This window comes from Dendrobates tinctorius, unplaced genomic scaffold (assembly GCF_039654945.1).
Source record: "Dendrobates tinctorius isolate UK_male_01 unplaced genomic scaffold, ASM3965494v1 ptg000017l, whole genome shotgun sequence".
NCBI lineage: Eukaryota > Metazoa > Chordata > Amphibia > Anura > Dendrobatidae > Dendrobates > Dendrobates tinctorius.
This window is the reverse complement of record NW_027361685.1, coordinates 5,522,531-5,542,243: the sequence shown is the minus strand read 5'-3', so window position 1 is coordinate 5,542,243 and position 19,713 is coordinate 5,522,531. Positions and strand designations below refer to the sequence as shown.

At 45.3% G+C, this 19,713-nt stretch overlaps 2 protein-coding genes across 2 annotated transcripts in view; both read right to left on the bottom strand.

Moving 5' to 3' along the window:
- LOC141082412 (oocyte zinc finger protein XlCOF29-like) overlaps positions 1–19,378 on the bottom strand; it is a 264,186-nt gene extending 244,808 nt beyond the window's left edge. Inside the window, exons 1-2 of the mRNA XM_073566352.1 lie at positions 19,031–19,378; positions 13,610–13,759 (exon numbers count right to left, since the gene is read on the bottom strand). Coding sequence (XP_073422453.1) covers positions 13,610–13,687 — 78 coding nt within the window. The 5' untranslated portion in view covers positions 13,688–13,759; positions 19,031–19,378. The remainder of the gene's footprint in view (positions 1–13,609; positions 13,760–19,030) is intronic.
- On the bottom strand, positions 1,338–13,005 carry LOC141082259 (uncharacterized). The gene is made up of 3 exons (XM_073566197.1): positions 12,913–13,005; positions 12,623–12,713; positions 1,338–3,060 (listed from the first exon to the last, which is right to left on the bottom strand). Exon 3 carries the CDS (start codon positions 2,909–2,911, stop codon positions 1,535–1,537), a length of 1,377 nt encoding a protein of 458 aa, XP_073422298.1. The 5' UTR covers positions 2,912–3,060; positions 12,623–12,713; positions 12,913–13,005; the 3' UTR covers positions 1,338–1,534.
- Positions 19,379–19,713: the final 335 nt, after the last annotated feature.

The window sequence follows — 19,713 nt, the reverse complement described above, 5'->3', positions numbered from 1 at the left end:
TTTTTTCACAAATAAACGCAAGTTATTTGAATGAAATTTTACCACTAACATGAAGTAAAATATGTCACGAGAAAACAATGTCAGAATCACCGGGATCCATGGAAGCGTTCCAGAGTTATGACCTCATAAAGGTACAGTGGTCAGAATTGTAAAAATTGGCCCGGTCATGAACGTGCAAACCACCCTTGGGGGTGAAGGGGTTAAACTACTTGCATAGTTTTTCCCTCTCTGCTTTAGAAGTCAACAAACTGGCTCCATAACCCAATGCATAATTAACATATCGGCAAAGATCACTAGTGATCAAGGATAAGCGCACAAAAAAGTCAATATTCCAGGCTTACACAAGCAAAAGTGTTTTCTTGACCAACCAGAAATCAATATTTAAATTTAAAGCCAACATACAGATAACATTCTGTTATTCTTTGTTTGCTAAAAAAATAGTCATCTGGTTAATTAAGATACAATGCTGTATGTCTTCACAATGCCAAAAGTAGAAAAAAAAATGTTTTTAAAAATATTTTAAAAAATATGAAATTTCAAATTACCCCCCCTTTTGCCAATTTCAAAATAAAGCAATAAAAAAAATCACACATACACACATTTGTTGTAGCCGCGTTCAGAATCGCCCGATCTATCACTATAAAAAAAGAATTAACCCGATCGCTAAATGGTGTAACGAGAAAAATGTCAAAATGCCAGGATTACTTTTTTTGGTTGCCGCAACATTGCATTAAAATGCAATAAAGGATCACCAAAAGATCGTATCTGCACCAAAATGGTCTCCATTAATAACGTCAGCTCGGCACACAAAAAATAGACTTTCACCCAACCCGAGATCATGAAAAATGGAGACGCGACGGGTATCGGAAAATGGTGCAATTCTTTTATACTTTACCTAATAAAGAGGAGTTATTTTTACTGATACAGTGGGTATGGAAAGTATTCAGACCCCTTTAAATGTTTAAATTGTTTCATTGCAGCCATTTGGTAAATTCAAATTCATACTATCTATTCCTGACACTGGAGTGGATTATAAACTTCCGAAGTATATAGTTTGAGGTCTGGGATCTGCCAATATGTGGCTAGTGTTCTGACTGTTTCGAATAACATGATACATGATTTAAGTTTTTTTCGTTTAGTCTCGCTTGAATATAGGTCAATATTAAATAGTCTCTTCATGAGTCGTCTTTGGCGAGGACGATGAAACCCGTAGAAATGAGAGGCTTGGAGAGTGAGTGTGTAAACGTCACCTCACCCTATATACTGAGATGTGGAATATATGTTTTTTATATCAGTCACTTTCCGACGAATCTTCAGGGGGTGAATTATGGGTATAGTTTTAAATTTGGAATTAATAAGGTTGAGTTTTATTCTTTTGTCAGCAAACATTAGGAATGACAAGAGACAAACCATTTAAGAAGATTCAATTTTGGTTAAAACTATTCCAACATTATGAACATGAAAAAGTCGTCTTCCCATTGTGACGTCTCTGATGTTTTTTAACAGTTGATTTCCAAGTAAAATATTTCCCACATTAAGAAAATGAAAATGGCCTCTCCTCTGCGGAACTGCTCTGATGGCGATCAAGAAGCACTTTCTGGTTAAAATATTTCCCACATTCTGAAGAGGAAGAAGGCTTCTCCCCTGTGTGACTTCTCTGGTGCTTATCACAATCTGATTTATTGCTTAAACATTTTCCACATTCTGAACATGAAAAAGGTTTCTCCCTTGTGTGAGTTCTCTGGTGGGAAACAAAATTTGATTTCTGCGCAAAACATTTCCCACATTCTAAACATGAAAAAGGCTTCTCTCCTGTGTGGATTCTCTGGTGCTGAACACAATATGATTTATTATTAAAACATTTCCCACATTCTGAACAGGAAAAAGGCTTCTCCCCTGTGTGAGTTCTCTGGTGGGTAACAAAATTTGATTTCTGTGCAAAACATTTCCCACATTCTAAACATGAAAAAGGCTTCTCTCCTGTGTGGATTCTCTGGTGCTTAACAAAATCTGATTTCTTGTTAAAACATTTCCCACATTCTGAACAGGAAAAAGGCTTCTCCCCTGTGTGAGTTCGCTGGTGGATAACAAAACTTGATTTCTGCGCAAAAAATTTCCCACATTCTAAACAAGAAAAAGCCTTCTCTCCTGTGTGAGTTCTCTGGTGCTGAACACAATATGATTTATTATTAAAACATTTCCCACATTCTGAACAGGAAAAAGGCTTCTCCCCGGTGTGAGTTCTCTGGTGGGTAACAAGCTGTAATTTCTGTGCAAAACATTTCCCACATTCTGAACAGGAAAAAGGCTTCTCCCCTGTGTGAGTTCTCTGGTGGGTAACAAACTGTGATTTCTGTGCAAAATATTTCCCACATTCTAAACAGGAAAAGAGTTTCTCCCCTGTGTGAGTTCTTTGGTGGGTAACAAAATATGATTTATGTGCAAAACATCTCCCACATTCTGAACATGAAAAAGGTTTCTCCCCAGTGTGAGTTCTCTGGTGCATAACACAATCTGATTTATTCCTAAAACATTTCCCACATTCTGAACAGGAAAAAGGCTTCTCCCCTGTGTGAGCTCTCTGGTGTCTAACAAAATTTGATTTACGTTCAAAACATTTCCCACATTCTGAACAGGAAAAAGGCTTCTCCCCTGTGTGAGTTCTCTGGTGTCTAACAAAATATGATTTCTGTGCAAAATTTTTGCCACATTCTGAACATGAAAAAGGCTTCTCCCCTGTGTGAATTCTCAGGTGAGTAACAAAACGTGATTTCCATGTAAAATATTTCCCACATTCTGAACATGAAAATGACTTCTTTGCTTTAGGAGCAGTTTGTTTTTTAATGTCTCTTTTGTGACTTTGATTTTCTTTAGTAGTCGGTATTGAATCAGAAGATGTGACCTGTTTCATAGGATCAGATAACAGATCTTTGCTGTGAATGGATGATGATATATCTGGAGTAACAGCAATCAATTCAGTTGTATCTTGTAGGATCTCAAGATCATCAGATTTAAAAGTTGAAGATGTCAGCTGTCCCTCTGATCTCCTGGTACAGTCATCTGCTAAGATAAAAAACAATTATTATTTATTAATAAAATATCCTTGAGTTTTATAATTTTGAACATTTATACTTAGCTTGCCATTTTTATGGACAGTTTATGTAAAAGCTTTAATTATTTACCAAGACAATGACAGTTCACAGTCTAATAGAAAACCTTGTTGGATGAACCAGTAGTGTGTGGTGTTCAACTGTTTGTTTATTCCACCTCCCAAATATCAAATAAAAAAAAAAAAATCAATGTTATGTAGGTGAAAATAATACCAATTCTCATCTCACAAAAACAAGTCCCCACTCAGGTCCATCATCTGTCAATGGAAAAACAGAGGTTCCCGCACTATTAGTGGCTCAAAGGCTGTTGAAAAGCAACAAGGTTTCTATAAACCAATCCAGCAAAATCCGCTCTCACTTCGGAGTCTTGCAGTGTGCGCAAACAACATTTAGTATCCCTGTATAGCAATACTATAGTGAGAAGAACCCACTTAATTTGCGGTGTCTCCTGGAGAACAATCTGGGCACTATGTGCTGGGTAAGAAAATGACAAATGTGTAATTTTCACTCTCCAACATCCACTGCATGTTAATTCCCAGAAAGTGGCTGTGGAGCCAAAATGTTCACTCCTCCTAAGGATTATAACCCTCAGTGAATTAATTTATAAAATGGAATCACTTTATGGGGATTTCTACTATTCTGGTTTTCTGTCATTTAGTTACATTAGGGTTTCTGCATATGGTGTGTCCAATCTCATCTGGGATCTGTTCCTGCTGTCCAGCTGGAGTAATCTGCTCCATACTTCAGCCAATTGGAAAGTACCACACCCTACTAAAGCGCAAAGCACATGGCCGGAATCTGCCAGATACAGCGCTGTTCTCCTCTGGTTCAGTCCTCTGTGCTCAGCTTGCGTATTTGTTTCCTGCTGTGACCGTGGCCCATTTACTGACTACTCTTGTGTCTTCTGATTCTGTATTCTGTCCTTCTGGTTCTGACCCAGCTACCTGACTATTCTTCTCGCCATCTAACACCACAGAATAGCAGGTGACACCATGGTCCAAGCCTTGGGGTCCCAGTGTATGTCCAGATTCCATGTAAGGGTGTTATAGGGCGGTGAGCAAGGCAATCCTTGGGATATGGAAAGCAGAGAAGATAGCGCCAAGCATGTTCATGGTGGACATCTTTTGAGCTGCCAGGTGACCATGAACAGTGCTCCCAATACATTGTGTCTGCAAACTATTCCAGCAAGATCTGCATTCAAATAGCTAAATGGCGCTCCTTCCCTTCTGAACACTGCCATGTGCCCAGACAGTAGTGTACAACCGTATGTAGGGTATAGTGCGAAGCTGGAAAATAATTTGTAAGATCCATTTGTTTCCTATTATCCTTTGTGAATAATTCCAAACTTACCACCACATAAAGTGACACACGTCAGATATTAATAATGGGGCCTGATTAGGAACTACTGAGATGATCAAACTCCAGTCTCCATCAGTAATAAATGAGTAACTAGTGGTGAAACCTCTCTGGTGTAATTAGAGTATGGGTCTCGGAGATTTCACAATCTATACTATCCTAAGCTCCAATAATATTTTCTGTCAGATGAGTTTCAAGAAGAAATATTAGGCATTTATAGAGAACTGTGTATAAGGCCAATTTCAAATGTCCTGATATTTCCGGTACCGGAGATGTCCATGTGTGTAATACTTGTGGCACATGTGTGACAACCGTGTGCCACCCGTGTACAGCATCAGTACCACATGGATGGCCGGCAGGGAAGAAGCGGTACAGTAAGTGCTGTTCCCCGGTGGCGGGTGCTGAAGACGCTCTCATCATTCTCCTCTGCTCTGCCGGCGGGGAGAATGATGAGAGTTATATTAAAGTGAGAATGATGACAGCAGGTGGGGGCTTTTGGGACTATTACGCCCATCAACCTACACCTGCTGCTAAGTACAGTGACATCAGGAGTGGATGACTGGAGTATTCCTCACCCACCGCCTGCGCTATAACTAAATAAATGAATGAAAATACCGGCGTGGGTTCCCCTGTATTTTCTATAACCTGTCTGGCAAAACACACAACTGGGGGCTGCAATCCTCAGCTGTCAACTTCAGCAAGGCTGGTTATCAAGAATAGAGGGGTCCTCACACTGTTTTTTTTAATTATTTAAATAAATTATTTAAAAAACGGTGTGGCGTTGCCCTCCATTTTTGACAACCAGCCTTGCTAAAGCTGACAACTGGGAGGCTGGTATTCTCAGGCTTGTAAGGGGCCATGGATATTGACCCCCCCAGCCTAAAAATAACAGCCCGCAGCTGCCCAGAAAAGGCATCTATTAGATGCGCCAATTCTGGCGCTTTGCCCGACTCTTCCCACTTAGGTGTTGGTGAGTATAACTGTGTTTGTTATTTTTGAAAAAGGAAAACTGTTTTGTTTTATTTCTAATAAAAGACTTTATTCTGGCTGTGTCTTTATTTACCATGTAACTTTGGGGTTCGTAATGGATAGACACCTTTCCATAACCAAGCCGTGGGCTTGATGTCACCTGACAACAAAAGGGTGACATCAACTCCACAAATATACAAATATGAACCCCACTTGCCACCGCTACAGGACAAGTGGGAAGACCCAGGAGAAGCGTCGGAATTGGCGCATCTAATAGACGTGTCTTTTCTGGGCAGCTGCAGGCAGGTTACTGTTGAATCTATATTTGTAGTTTTCAGTTAATGAGATTCTCGTGCATCAGGGTGGGGTTGTGGGAGTGGCTGTGGGTTGGGCTGTGGGCGGGGCTTTATGTGGTGCTCTGTGTACATATTCATCTGTATTGGCTTATGACACTAATTCCTTCAGTGACCTGCCCCCTATTTTACATAAAAAATTACATCCAGAAAAATGGCAGCACCTGCGCAGTACCATCTATAAGTAAGAGATAGATGCTACTGGACAGGTGCCGCCAGTGTCATTTGTAAATTTTTATTTTCTAAGCCTCACAATAGCCACAATATTATAGGCATTGTCAAGAATAATATCAACATTATTATATGCATTATGTAATAATGGGGGCAGGTCAGTGAGGGGTCAGTAACCTGTCATAAGCCAATACAGATGCATATGTAATCAGCACACCTCATAAAGCCCCGCCCACAGCCCCACCCACAGCCCCACCCCAGAACACGAGAATTTCATTAACTGAAAACTACTAATACAGATTAAACAACAACCACAAGACGGATTTCATCACCAGGTATCATTGTAATCGGTATAACGGCGCTGACCTGACAGTGTCTGGAGGTTACTGAGCACAATCCTGCTGACAGGTTCCCTTTAAATTTAGATCTTAGACATTTGGAAGAGGCAATGGAGAGATTTTTTTCAAGACTATCAGGGAGTTACAGACTCACATTAGGCAGGAAGGCCAATCCCACCACAATCAAACTATCATACAGAATGAACAGGTTAAAAAAAGACGTAGAATAAAAAATTATGTTATATCCCCAACAGCAACGTATGTACGAGGGGAGAACACTAAACCGGAGCTGCCCTCATTTATGGTGGACCATTGGAGCCACTATGAGTCCTGACCGGAAGAGTAGAGAAAGTATTAGCGCCCCCATTTCAGGAGAGATTGTGCAGTAATCTGAATTCCTTAGGATGGAAAACATAATGGAATTCATGACGTTTAGTAAATCTATGAAACCAGGGCTGGAGCCAACACATCTCCTGCAGGCGGGAATAAATGTATATTACAGCCCTCAGCCACGCACAGCTTAGAGATCCATCATGGCACAGGTGGAATGTTTGTCCTGTAGTTTATCACAATCCTCCTTGAAGTTAGTTGCTTTTAAAAGAAATTGAAATTTCAGGCTAAAGGGAAACTCTGTTATTGTAAAGAAAATTCACACTTGCCATATTTTTTGGACCATAAGACGCACCTAGGTTTTAGAGGAGAAAATTAGGAAAAACAAATTGAAGCAAAAAATGTGGTCAATTCTGTACTTAATATCCCCTATCCTGGTATATATGGTCCCCTCATAACCATTCTGATACACATGGCCCCCTCATCCCTACCCTGGTATGCAAGGCCACCTCATCCCTATCCTGGCATGCATGGATCCCTCATCGCTATCCTGGTATGACTGGCCCCATCCCCATCCTGGTATGCATGTATCCCTCATCCCTATCCTGGTATGCATGGTCCTATCCCCATCCTGGTATGCAGGGCCCCCCATCTAATCCTAGTATGCATGCCACCTCATCTCTATCCTGGTATGCATGGCCCCATCATCCCTATCCTGGTATGCAGGGCCCCCATCTCATCCTGGTATGCAGGGCCCCCATCTTGTCCTAGTATACATGGTCCCATCCCTATCCTGGTATGCAGGGTCCCCTATCTCGTCCTGGTATGCATGGTCCCATCAGCCCTATCCTGGTATGCATGGCCCCATCCTTATCCTGGTATGCATGGTCCCATCAGCCCTATCCTGGTATGCATGGCCCTGTAGGAGGAAGGACCAGAACAATAAAGGCAACAGTGTCTGTGGGCCGTAACCATTGGGACTGCCACTAGGGTGGCAGGGGGATAGAGAACCTGACCGGGACAGACCTGTGACCTCTGCTGCAAAGGGCGGGTCTGATATAAAAAGGGGGGTGCACCGGAACCTGGGGTTTCTGGCGGAAAGACAGGAGGTGCAGCAGAGGAAAGTTTGCTCCCTCCCAGTGGGTAACACTACTGACGACAGACTGCGCTAGAGTGCGCACCCCCCAACATCCAGCAACAGCACCAGTGACCGCTTCCCGCTGCCGGACGCCGACCCTACGTGACCGCAGGCAGGAAGCGCTGACCGTACTGTGCAACGCTTGACAGCAGACAGTGTAGAGCTCACGGCTCCCGTCGGAGACTTTGACTTTACATCCGCGGCTGCGGCCTTGATACCAGAACCCTCCGCCTCATCCGCCGAAACAACAGCCACCGGTACCTGGACACACAGCAGCCCACCAAAAGGTCCCGGACTCTTCTTCACCGCTAAGAGAGAGTGCCTCCGGTTCATCCAGGACCGCTTCCTCAATGTGACGCGCCGTCTGCGGCGCCATCGTGGAATCTTTCAACCACCTCCCTTCGGACGACAGAGTCTGATAAGTTGAACCCTACCGTTTTTTCCTCTCCTGTCGTTAGCAATTCTTTTTTCGTTGTTACCATTGTTGACAGGTGAAGTCAAGCTGTCACTGCATAATACTGAACTTCCACATATTTGTCCGCACAATACTTCTGTGCATCTTGTATATATTAACTCCCTGCGTGGAGAAAGCGTTGTTATCGTTTTCTCTGGTTATAAAAAGACACCCGTTAACACTTGCTCTGCCCCCTGCTCGTCACAGCATCCAACACACCTGCTGGTAACCTACAGCCCCATCTCGTCCTGGTATGCAGGGTCCCATACTTATAAGTGGCCCCCACCCCCATTCCTATCCTGGTATGCATGGCCCTATCAGAAAACATTAAAAAAACAAACCATTACACTTTTCTACCCGGTGCTCCCTTGCAGCCTCTTGCTACGGTGCCAGCAACTGCTTTATGCTTGTAAGCAGCGCTGGGAACAGTGCGTATTCATGAATATTCATTTCTCTTAAGTAGCGGCACATGTGACCACCGGTAGCAGCAGGAAGCTAGTTGCTGACACTGCGCGCTACTGAAGAGCAATGAATACTCACTGCCCTTTGAGTGCACAGTCCTGGCATCTGTGCTCTGCTTGTGAGCAGCGCATGATGTCTCTGCCAAGTGCTGCTTACAAGCATATAGCAGTTGCTATCATCGAAGCAGGACGCTGTGAGGAAGCGCGGGGTAGGTAAGTGTAATGGTTTGCATTTTTAATGTTTTCTAATGGGGCCATGTGTTATGATTAGGTAACTGAGCAGGATAGCTGGGGAATAGGCTAGGCAACCAGATAACCAGAAAGGTTGGTAACTAAGCAGATTGCAGACCCCTAAACTGACAACACAACTAGAATTAGCCATGGGATGTACCTACGATGCCTCAGCACAGTCAAAGAATTAACTAAGCCTAAAGCAAGAAAGGGGAAAGCTAAACTGCCCCAGAGTATTACCCCAAAGGAATAGATAGCCCCTGAACATATATTGCAGATGAGACAAGATGAGGCACAAAACACAGGTAGAAAATAGAGTAAGCAAATGATGGGGCCCAAACTGTCTAGATAGAACAGGACAGGAAAGATACTGTCTGCAATCATGCAAAAACCCTAAGAAAAATCCAACACGTATGATATGCAAAAATACTGAGGCCACACGACTTGTCCCCCACTAGATCAGAATTCTGGTGTGAACTGGAAGCAAAACAAAAGATACTGACATAGCAGGGGATTAGCAATACTGAACACACTGATATGAGCTGTGGCATATGGAACAGGGTCCTGTTATGAATGGGTCACCGAGGAGGAAAACTAAACAAGCTAAGTCACAGAAAGCCAGAGAGGTTGGTAACAATGCAGATTGCAGACCCCTGATCCTAACCACACAACTAGCAGCAGCCGTGGAGTGTTCCTACGATGAATCTAGATGCCTCGTCACAGCCGGAGGACTAAATAAGCCTAAAGCAAGAAAAGGGGAAAACTAACTGACCCAGAGCAGACCCCAAAGGAATAGACAGCCCCCATGTCATGGTCACGTGTCTCTGGGCACACAGCGGTTACCGCAAGGTGAACCCATAACACACGTGACCCTGGATACACCGCCTCCAGTGGGGCGCATTTAAATAATAAAACGTGCAGGTGGATACGCCGCCTCCACCTGGCGAATTTAGGTATTACACGTTATACAATAATCAAATAATAAAGGGGGAACCTGGGTAACTTTAACAATGGTGGGCCCTGCGATAGGGAATGGGGGACGTGGAGACCTCCTAAGCTCCCCTGAGCCAGTGTCCCTGCACTCCTTACGTTCCCTATACAGGCTCCGCACCTGTCGCCGTACGCGAACCTTAACCCCTTGCTCGCCCTCAACCTAAACCCTCACTAGGGAATAGGTCGGTGCTGAGACTAATCCCACCACTGCACTAATAACACACATGAGGAAAGAGACAATACAGGGGAAACACCACTTAGCTTTGCTCTGTTGCGTACGCTCCTAGCAACAAAGCCCACCACCTGTGTGCATCTTCTCCTCCACCTGGATCCATCACCATAACAGGATCCTTCACCTTAGTGCAGCCTTGGAGCAGAGTCCACCACCAGTTGCTGCTGCTTAGTAACAGAGTCCCAAAGATGAGTTCAGCTTCTGACACGAAGTCAAGCATGCTTGAGTCCAGCTCAGCAGCCAAGTCCCACATGGTGAGTGCCACTCTCCATAGTCGCCACTCCACCAGTCCATGCAGACACTTCCCGCTGACACCATCACTGCGACCCCACCACGCCATGCCAGCCCTTCGTCCAGACACCATAGCTGACACGCTTCCCCCCTGGCTAAGCTGCACAGGACTCCTCCTCAGCTCCATCCTTCCACCAGGCTCTCACCAACTCAGAATCCATGAATGAATATCAGCAGCAGTGATTGCACACCCTGAGACTCATTTATAGAGCCCCACACCTGAACCATAATTATGTGCACATTAAACCCAAAGTGCAATACCACTAACCACCACCGGGGACAGTCAAGTCACTTGGCACTTGCCAAAGTAAAAAAAGTTCACCCTGTGCAATTTAAAACTGTCAGATCAAATTCAGATCATGACACCCCACACATGTATTGACAGTGAAACAAGATGAAAACACAAACACAGGCAGGAAAATAGGCTGAGCAAACGATGGGGCCCAAACTAACTAGAAAGGACAGGAAAGGAAAGACACTGTCTGCAATCTGCCCAAAAAACCCTACAAAAATAATGTCCAACACTTCTGATAACAAAATTAACCATGAAGTCACTAGACTTCTCCCACTATATCAGCACTCTGAAATATTCTGAGACAGAGCAAAAAAGAGGCCAATCTAATAAGGGACAAAAAGCAAATTGGCAAACACAGATAAATAAGAGTGGAAATTCAGCACAGCCCCAGCTGGGGCTGGCTGACCACACAAGAAACTGAATAGACCAACAAAATCAAGTGTGAACATTAGCAGAAACACTTAGCTTGAGATGACTGGAACAGAGCTGAAAACCAAGACCTGAAAAGCCAGAAGGAATCACCAGCACCAGAATAGGGCGTCGGCTGTCTTAAATCCAGTCTGAGATTCCAGAGATCCAATCGTTATCCTCATCATCAGGTGGCAGATCTCTACTAATTAAATCAACCTCACTATCTCCTGTTACCACCAGAGGGAGCCCGGAAGGAGAACTCACAACTGGTAGACCAGAAAATGAGTTCACAACAGGGTCCAGCACAGGTCCCCGCAGGGAACAAGGCTGAACTAACACCCGCAAAGCAGAAATCAGAGAAAGGCAAAAACTGGATCAAATGCAAAAAGATTCCAGCAAACAAATGACTTATCTGAACGATGCAGGACCAAGCAGGGGGCAGGCAGACTTCCAAATGCACAGGAAGAAGCCAAATCACCAGCAACAATTGAGGGAAGGTTGCTCACTTAAATCTTCCCAGTCTGTAACACCTGACCTCCAATCATCATCTTCAGGTGATTGACTTTTGTCAACCCGACCAGCTCCATTACCTGCAGCAACCACCAGAGGGAGCCCAAACTCAGAAGCCAGGTCACAAGTGTTCACAACAGCCATGCATACCAGGATGGGGATGGGGGTGTGGGCCAATTATAAGGATGGGGCCATGCATACGACCGGGTTTGGGGGGGTAATCAGATCAAGACACTATTAGTAAAGAGAAATGAATATTCATTGTCCTCCAAGCCCATGGACGTGGAATGCAGTGAATATTAATTTCTCTTTAGCAGCGGGAACACGAGTTAGCCGCAGCCACCGGCTCCAGCCTCCTGTGACCATCTGCCGTTCAACCACCTTCCCACCACATCCAGAGCCGGTACATCAGACTATAAGACGCACCCCCCCATTTTCCTCAAGCGTCTTATAGTCCTAAAACTACGGTAGTTTTAACACAAATTGAAAAGTGGGGATAAAGTGAAATTAGTTATTGTACAAAAATTCACACTTGGCCTCACTGCACATCATAAAAGCAAAGTTTGACCAGAAAGACTGGACCTGATCATGAGACATTCAGCAGCACAGAAGGGAGAGAAAATTCATCCAATAAGATCTCAGGGATCTAGGAAGCCAACAGCATCATTACCCTCTGCTTTCTCTTTCAGGCCCAGCATAATATTTTTCTTCAAGTGATTTTCTAACCTTTCAGCGCATTCTGCATAGGCTGTCATTTGACTTCCAGGGGGTAGGTGGAATCTCCAGGTTGTAAGTTCTATAGAAAAGGGCTTTCAATGCCCAAAGTCATTTGAACAGTTTTGGGTGGAGGAAAATGTTGTGGTCTAGAGGCAAAATGGTGATCATGGTAATACGGCCGGACTACACCACCGATAAAGCAGCCACAGCCGGTGACTGAGAGGAATCTGTGACTTCTCTGCATTCAGTGGTTACTACTCACCTGGGTAGTCATATGTGGGAATCTCCTCTTTACACCATTCATCACCCCTCACATATGTCTCTGTAGTGATAATATGAGTCAGATCTTCATCCTGAAACAAATATTGTAAAAGGTCACAGACAGATGGAGAAGTTCCATCTATGATCAGCTCTAATCCTGCCATCTCCACCGTTCTCATTACACAAGTATAAAACATATAATACTGGGGGATAAAACAAGACTGAGCACAAGACCTTCACAGCCGTCTACACATCATAGGGGAGATCTCCTGACACCTTCTCTCCATCTACCTGATGATCCTGAGGAGCACTGGGATCTTCTTGGTTACAGTCCTGTGGAAGAAGAGGACGGGGACATCTCTCTGGTGTTGTCCTCTTACTGGATAGATCTGGAGGAAACACATACAGGGACTGAATTCATTCTCTGCATACAGATAATTATAGGCCGTGTGTATTTAGTCCTGTCTATTACCTGGAGATGTGAGGGGCTGGGGAACCTCCATTATGACGTTCTTGTACAGATCTCTGTGTCCTTCTAAATACTCCCACTCCTCCATGGAGAAATAGACAGCGACATCCTGACACCTTATAGGAACCTGACACATACAATGATACCGTCATCCCCCCGATCCCTTCATAGTGTTACTGTATAATGTCCCAGCATTCCCAGCAGTGTCACCTCTCCAGTCAGCAGCTCAATCATCTTGTAGGTGAGTTCTAGGATCTTCTGGTCATTGATGTCCTCATGGATCAGGGGGTGAGGTGGAGGCCCCGTGATTGGGCTCAGGGGTCTTCCCCATCCCTCAGACACAGGGTCCTGACAGCGATCACTAGAGGTCTTCTTCACCACTGTGTAATCCTGGTTATGGAGAGACACATTAATAAATCTCACTACAGACATTTCCAGAGTCCTCACCTCTCCAGTTCTGTCCATCTGTTATTCCCATAGATAAGAATGATGTAATGTGACGTCATCAGAATCTCTCACCTCTCCAGTGAGACGGAAGAGGATCTCTAGGGTGAGGTGTAATATCCTCTCCGCCATCTTGTCTCTGTCCATATCCATCCTTGATGGGTAAAGCAGGAAAATTCTCTTTTGTAGAAGATCTTCACTGAGAGGATCCGATATTGTAGAGACCTGAATGAGAAGAAGATGATCCGATGTAACATCATAAGAATCCTGTGTAATAATACAATTACTGGAGATAATAAGGGAAACATATGAGATTTATTATCTTACAGGGTTTAGTTTTCTCCCCTGACATCTACTAATAAAACCTATATATTTAGGCCACAGACAACAAGCAGTTTCCTCCTCGGAGTCGGCAGCTGAACACGTTCCTCATAGACTCATCTTCCATAACGCTAATTCTCGTCTCATTACCGACCCTGGAATCGGCATTAGCAATACTGCAGGAGATATTCATTACACGCGACATGAGAAATAACTCCTTCATGATGAGGACGACATCTTCATCTTCTACTGCGGCTCTAGAGACAGGTTTGGCCAGAGTCGGTCACTGCCTCCATCACCACCGGCCGTCTATATGAAGGTTTCCCGTCTTCCCCGCACTGGAATCTTCTCTCACGTTAGATCTCAGCTCTGAGTCACACACAGAAGTTTGAGGCTTTTAGAAAAGATTTTTTGTTTCCACAATCACAATGGACAGAAATGATCTGATCCCAAAGTCTCCATGTACAGTGATTTATGGGGATTATTTCTGGCCTTAGACTTTCCTATATTACAAGATGGATGTGAAGACTTTTCTGCCCAATGATGATATAACTATTCTAGGAGTGAGGCCTTTATAACCAGATAATAGTATGTTTGCAGCTTGCAGAGCACAGCGGCTCCTTCTTCAGGCAGCTGTAACAATCCAGTCTCTCTCTCAGCACTGACAGCTTCTATGGCTGCTCTGGGGAGAAAACTGCCTTTTGTGGTAAAATGTAATTATTTTTTCCTCATCGCCCAATGGTATAAAATTCTGGGAGAAAGATGAGTAATTGAGAGGTGGCGGGTGTAACATGGCGCCTCTTATTGGGGGCTCTAATAATGTGACATGGCCCCTAACACCATAAGAGCAGACTCTGCCCGGTCAGACGGCGCTCCTTCCCTCCTGAGGAGTGTCCGGCCCCTTATGGGGTATCGGCACTCGGGGGAAATTGTGGAACAAGTGGTTTCTGTTTTCTCCTCTTCTCCTGTGTGATAATTACAGACTCGGGGACAGAGCGACATTTTAGTGGGAACATTTCATTCCTCCGCTCAATGTTACATAATTCTGTCACCCCCTGAGGGTTAATAATCCTCCCTTCCCCCTAGATGAGCCCCCCAGAGGTGGAGGGGGTAACATGGGGCCACTTGTGGGGTCTCTGCTGTTCTGGTGTCAGCGCTCTTCACACGTCACACGGCGTCCGCCGTCTATCCCAGCCACAATGGCGCCCCTTCCCTCCCGAGCCTGTGGGGTATCGGCACTCAGGAGACACGGCGCACTGTGCGGCCTCAGCGCTCCTGTCACCTTTAGGACAATGATACATTTGGGGGAAAGTCACATTTCTGTGAGGAAAACAGGAAAATTGTCATTTCTTCCTTCCACATTGCTGAAATTCCTGTCACACTGTCCAAATTCAGAGATTGTCCTGTCAGAAAGGAGAAGACAGGGAGCGAAAGGGTTAATAGGACTCACAGGAGGAACCAGCCCAGAAAGCAGAAGATCCAGGAGCGTCTGCCACATATATGACTGCTCTGTGCACACTGGACCTGTGATGAGGTCACAGGAGGGGAGGAGTCAGGGGGTCACATGATCAGGGGCCTCAGTGTGTGCAGGACTGCTGTGCTGGTTGTCATGGTGCTGGATGAGGGGAAGTTTATGTGTGGGGTCAGGAGGGGTTTACAGGGTGGATGTAGCAGAGCCGTGTGTGTACGAGGTGTACGAGGTGTACGGAGCGGAGCCTCGTGTGTACGAAGCGGAGCCGCGTGTGTACGAGGTGTACGGAGCGGAGCCGCGTGTGTACGAGGTGTACGGAGCGGAGCCGCGTGTGTACGAGGTGTACGGAGCGGAGCCGCGTGTGTACGAAGCGGAGCCGCGTGTGTACGAGGTGTACGGAGCGGAGCCGCGTGTGTACGAGGTGTACGGAGCGGAGCCTCGTGTGTACGAAGCGGAGCCGTGTGTACGAGGTGTACGGAGCGGAGCCGCGTGTGTACGAGGTGTACGGAGCGGAGCCGCGTGTGTACGAGGTGTACGGAGCGGAGCCGCGTGTGTACGAGGTGTACGGAGCGGAGCCGCGTGTGTACGAGGTGTACGGAGCGGAGCCGCGTGTGTACGAGGTGTACGGAGCGGAGCCGCGTGTGTACGAGGTGTACAGAGCGGAGCCGCGTGTGTACGAGGTGTACGGAGCGGAGCCGCGTGTGTACGAGGTGTACGGAGCGGAGCCGCGTGTGTACGAGGTGTACGGAGCGGAGCCGCGTGTGTAGGTAAGCCTGGCCGATGGTGCAGTGGGTCCACATCCACCAATGTTACACCAAGTAACTGTACACACCTCACAACTTTTGAAGCACAGATAGAGGCACAGAGCATGCGGCGCGCATAGCAGCAAATTTTGGCCTCACCCTAATCCGCGGCCATTTACCACTGCTTTCTCCCCCAGCAGGAGGAGTTGTCAGAGGGGCGCTGGTAGTGAGGGAAATTCAGCAGACGCCTGAGACTGCAGGGCGTAGACCCAAATCCGGGACACACTAGCGTTTATGAGCGCAGCGACGGCCTGCGCACGGCCGCCGCTAAGCCCCGCCCCTGCCCCCGCCGGTAGCTCCGCCCACCGGCGCTGCACGTGCCCTGCGTCCCCCATCTTTATCACAGGGGGCGCAGGCCGTGCGCAGTATGCGTTTGGCGGCGCGTGCGTCCTTTTGACAGTGCGCCAACCTGCGCCAAATGCAACCTGCTGCAGTTTGCTTGCGTCGGCGCACCGTCAAAAAGGCGCATGCGCCGCCAAACGCATACTGTGCACGGCCTGCACCCCCTGTGATAAAGATAGGGGACGCAGGGCGCATGCAGCGTCATGCGCCGGTGGGCGGAGCTACCGGCGGGCGTGTCAGGGGCGGGGCTTAGCGGCGGCCGTGCGCAAGCCGTCGCTGCGCTCATAAACGCTAGTGTGAAACTAGCCTAAGGCCGTGTTCACACATTGTAGAAATACGGTGTTTGTTTTCTGCAGGATCCGCACCATCTCCAATAACGATCTTCTCCCCCTTATTTGATGCGTTCTTGGTGCAGAGGTGAAGCCGTGTTTTTATTGCGCTTTTTAGAGGACAGAAAAGCTTTGATTCTGCACTTAATAAAGTTTCTGCAGTTTTTTTACCTGCGATTTTATTAGAGAGAAAAAAGCCCCAAATCGGCACAGATCAGCCGCGTGCCTTGGGCGCACAGCGGGCGCCTTTTATGGGAAAGTAGCTTTTATTAAGGATTTATTTACATAAATGGGGTAAAGAAAAAGGGGAGAGACAGATTATAAATACCCAGTAATACAGACAAGAACCAAACAACAGCAAAAAAGAGAAATGTAAAGTCATGAAAGAGAGAGGCAGAATAAAGGGGAGAAAGGGTTAAGGAGGAGAATGGGGAAGGAAAAATAGGGTTTGTTAACCCCTTAGAGACCTTGCCCTTTTTCGTTTTTGCGTTTCTGTTTTTCGCTCCCCTTCTTCCCACAGCCATAACTTTTTATGTTTCCGTCAGTATGGCCATGTGAGGGCTTGTTTGTTGCTGGACAAGTTGTGCTTTGGAACGACATCATTGGTTTTACCATATCGTGTACTCAAAAATGGGAAAAAATTCCAAGTGCGGTGAAATTGCAAAAAAAAGTGTAACGCCACAACTTTTTTTGGATTTTCTTTTTACCATATTCACCAAATGCTAAGACTGCCCTGCCATTATGATTCTCCAGGTCATTACAAGGTCATAGACACTAAACATGTCTCAGTTCTTTTGTATTTAAGTGGTGAAAAAAAAATCCAAGATTTGTTGGGAAAAAACATTGCTCCATTTTCATGATCTCGGGTTGGGTGAGGGCTTATTATTGCCGAGCTGATGTTTTTATTGATCCCATTTTGGTGCAGATACGATCTTTTCATCATCCGTTATTGCATTTTAATTCAATGTCGCGGTGACCAAAAAACCTTAATTCTGGCATTTTGACTTTTTTTCTCACTACACCGTCTACTGATCGGGTTATTCCTTTTTTTATTGATAGATCGGGCGATTCTGAATGCTGCAATACCAAATTTAAGTATGTTTGATTTTTCTATTGTTCTATTTTGAATAGGGCGAAAGGGGGGGGGGGGATTTGAACTTTTATATTTTTTTAATATTTTTAAAAAAAATTTTTTAACTTTTGGCCTGCTTCATTAGTTTCCATGGGAGACTAGAAGCGGCCATAACTCAGTCAGCTCTGCTACGTACAGGCGATGATCAGATCTCCTGTATGTAGCAGAATACCTCACTTGAGCTGTGTGTGCTGGGAAAGATGCAAATTAAAATTACACACAAGGGGGCACCACTGAGATATAAAAGGGAATCCAACCAGACCTATACAAGATTGATGCCAATGTACAAAGAAGAGAGAAGATATAGGCCACACACTGGGGATCACCCAACATAGGATTTAGCAAAAATTGTAACAATCTTTATTTAGACACAAACCAAGACACCCAATCATTAAAAACATTAAAATTGGTCACACATGTGACATGAAAATCTAGGCTCAAAATAGAGCCAGACCCTCATGGCTCCACATTCAGTAACTCAATAGAGAACCAAGTGTGTATATAGACAGCAGACCACAATATAAAGGCTATGCATAGAGACTAGTTCATAAGAATGAATGAAGCACATATCATAAATACAAATGGTCACAAAGGAGTTAAACAGCACTAAGACAGCATGTATTGTGCATACAGATAAAGATGATTTAAACCTTGTAGCAGAGAATATAGATATATGAAATAACTCAATAGAGAACCAAGTGTGTATATAGACAGCAGACCACAATATAAAGGCTATGCATAAAGACTAGTTCATAAGAATGAATGAAGCACATATCATAAATACAAATGGTCACAAAGGAGTTAAACAGCAGTAAGACAGCATGTATTGTGCATACAGATAAAGATGATTTGAACCAGGTAGCAGAGAATATAATACGCCTGTAAAAAACGTGCTAACAAGCCCAAAAACACTATCCGGCTTGAGTAGCCCCCTAATACAATGATATTAGCAACATCCTAAGAGGTATGCATACTTCCCTAAGAATAACTCAAATTGTCACGATTCATCAGGCATGCTGAAATTAGATAGCACAGGCTAACAATAGCCGCCTGCAAACAATACTGAGCTCAGCTTTAAATTAGTCATATAAAAATTACGAGTCAGAGGTGGCGTGGAGCCTGAGCGTCCTGAGCCCCGCCGCGTGTCGCCACCAGTTGTGGCTTCATCAGGGGTACTGACTGTTAGTTGTGTCTTTTATACATCAATTAGATTAGTAATCGAGCGCAGCTGCGCTAACACCTACCAAAGAGGCTGTAGGACACATAGGCGGCCAATGATTGCATTGTATAACCCCTGTCAGGGCTGAATTCCATCCAGAGCGCAGGTGCCAGCGTACGTACCCCGAAAGTGACTGGCACGGTATAAGATCTAAGACTGTCTGACTGATTGCGCTTACGCAGGATAACCGCTATTCACAGCTCATTCCAGAGACTTAGAGAGATCTCTCTGCTGCGTCTGCATTTACAACACAGCTACACATCTAATGACCACAAAGAAAAAAAAAAAGGTGTCAATATACCGGTGTTGAAATAGTGGAACGATAAGGCCGGGGTCACACTGGCGAGGAATACGGGCGAGTGAGAGGCGCTAAAAGCACGCATTAGACACGGACCAATGATTCTCTATGGAGTCCCTCGCACCAGCCGTATATTTCTCATCCGTATTCTACGCTCCGTGCCAATCGCAGCATGCTGGGACTGTCAGCGTACTACGGCCGTAGTACACCAATGCAAGTCTATGGGTGCGCAAAAAATACGGATTACACACGGACCACACATGT

Excerpts from the sequence above, each read along its gene's own strand:
- LOC141082259 (XM_073566197.1), bottom strand. The coding sequence starts at position 2,911 with ATGAAACAGGTCACATCTTCTGATTCAATACCGACTACTAAAGAAAAT.